Source organism: Galeopterus variegatus, unplaced genomic scaffold, assembly GCF_000696425.1.
Source record: "Galeopterus variegatus unplaced genomic scaffold, G_variegatus-3.0.2 Scaffold9769, whole genome shotgun sequence".
In the NCBI taxonomy this organism is placed as follows: Eukaryota; Metazoa; Chordata; class Mammalia; order Dermoptera; family Cynocephalidae; genus Galeopterus; species Galeopterus variegatus.
Genome location: NW_007735880.1, coordinates 9316 through 10560, shown reverse-complemented (window position 1 = coordinate 10560; position 1245 = coordinate 9316). Strand labels below are relative to the sequence as shown.

General features: G+C 34.6%; 1 protein-coding gene across 1 annotated transcript in view; it reads right to left on the bottom strand.

Moving 5' to 3' along the window:
* TTC26 (tetratricopeptide repeat domain 26) overlaps positions 1-1245 on the bottom strand; it is a gene marked incomplete at its 5' end in the record, with an annotated part of 48536 nt that overhangs the window by 45524 nt on the left and 1767 nt on the right. Inside the window, one exon of the mRNA XM_008593867.1 lies at positions 511-682. Within this exon, the coding sequence (XP_008592089.1) occupies positions 511-682 (172 nt within the window). The remainder of the gene's footprint in view (positions 1-510; positions 683-1245) is intronic.

Here is a 1245-nt window from a genome sequence, read left to right as displayed (position 1 = left end):
ACATATAACTGATAGGAACTGCTAGATGATTATAAGGAAATAAAGGAGAAGACAGTGACAGATAATCCAGGTTTCTGATGTGGTTTGCTGGGTATATATTGGTGACATTCAACTACAGATCCACAAACATACTGTAGAGGAAGAAGCTGAGGCATTTGGTTTTAAACATACAAGGTTACTTCAAAAAGTTTGTGGGTAAGTAGAATTAAAAGATAATATGAATCTTTCCATGAGCTTTTTGAAATACCCTCGTATTTAAGTTAATGTAAGGCATTTAGGTAAAATCATCTACAATATATTAGATACAACACAGAGAATTCAAAGTCAACATTCTTAGAATATCTGATAAACATAAATATTTATGCAATTAGGTTCTTATTGAATCACACTGGCAATGACAAAGGGATATCAATCATGAGTTACAGATAATGGAGTTTAATAAATAACTTGGAAAGTATAAAGTAATTCAAATCAGAATTAAGTAAATTAAAAACAAATTTCCATCACTACCTCAGCTGCTTTGCCATTGTAAAGGCGAAAATGATTACAGGCCTTAAGATTGAGTGCGATGGTACTATCAGGAATTTGCTGAAGGTAAACAGCCAGAACTTCTTGAGACACATCATAATAATCCAGCTTGTAGTAGCAGAGGGCCACATAAACATTGAGGGCAAGGTATTCCCTATTAGATGAAAGAATTAAGGGTTAACAATTTGTCTACTTTATAGAAATGTTGTCAAACTACAAAGCTCAAATGGACAAGGCAAAGAGGACAGTTCATGAATTTGCCTTGTGAAAAAAGGCAAGATATAATCAGTGAATTTTTTTCTTTTTGCATTTTAATATTTGAGAGTTTTGATATAAGTAGAGTAAAAGATGACAACCAGATAAGGAAAAAGTTCATGCTGTTCATACTGAAAAACTAACATACACTAATAATTGAGCATAAACACAAATATGCACACACCACACAGAGGATGAACAGACAAAGCAAGGAGGTTTGATTGACTGCAAATGGGAATAGGTGGGAGACTGGGAAGGCAATGCAAAACAGGGGAGAAGGAAGGTGGATGACATATTTGGGGGATGGGAGAGAGAGGCCAAGTGTTCAGTAATAAAGTTGGAATGTTAATTCTTCAGAATGGTTGATTTCTAATTTTGTGAGCAAGTTACCTATGATGTAACTACAACACTGAGATAATATGTCTAGACCATGCATTTTCAACAGGGATATCATCACCCCCC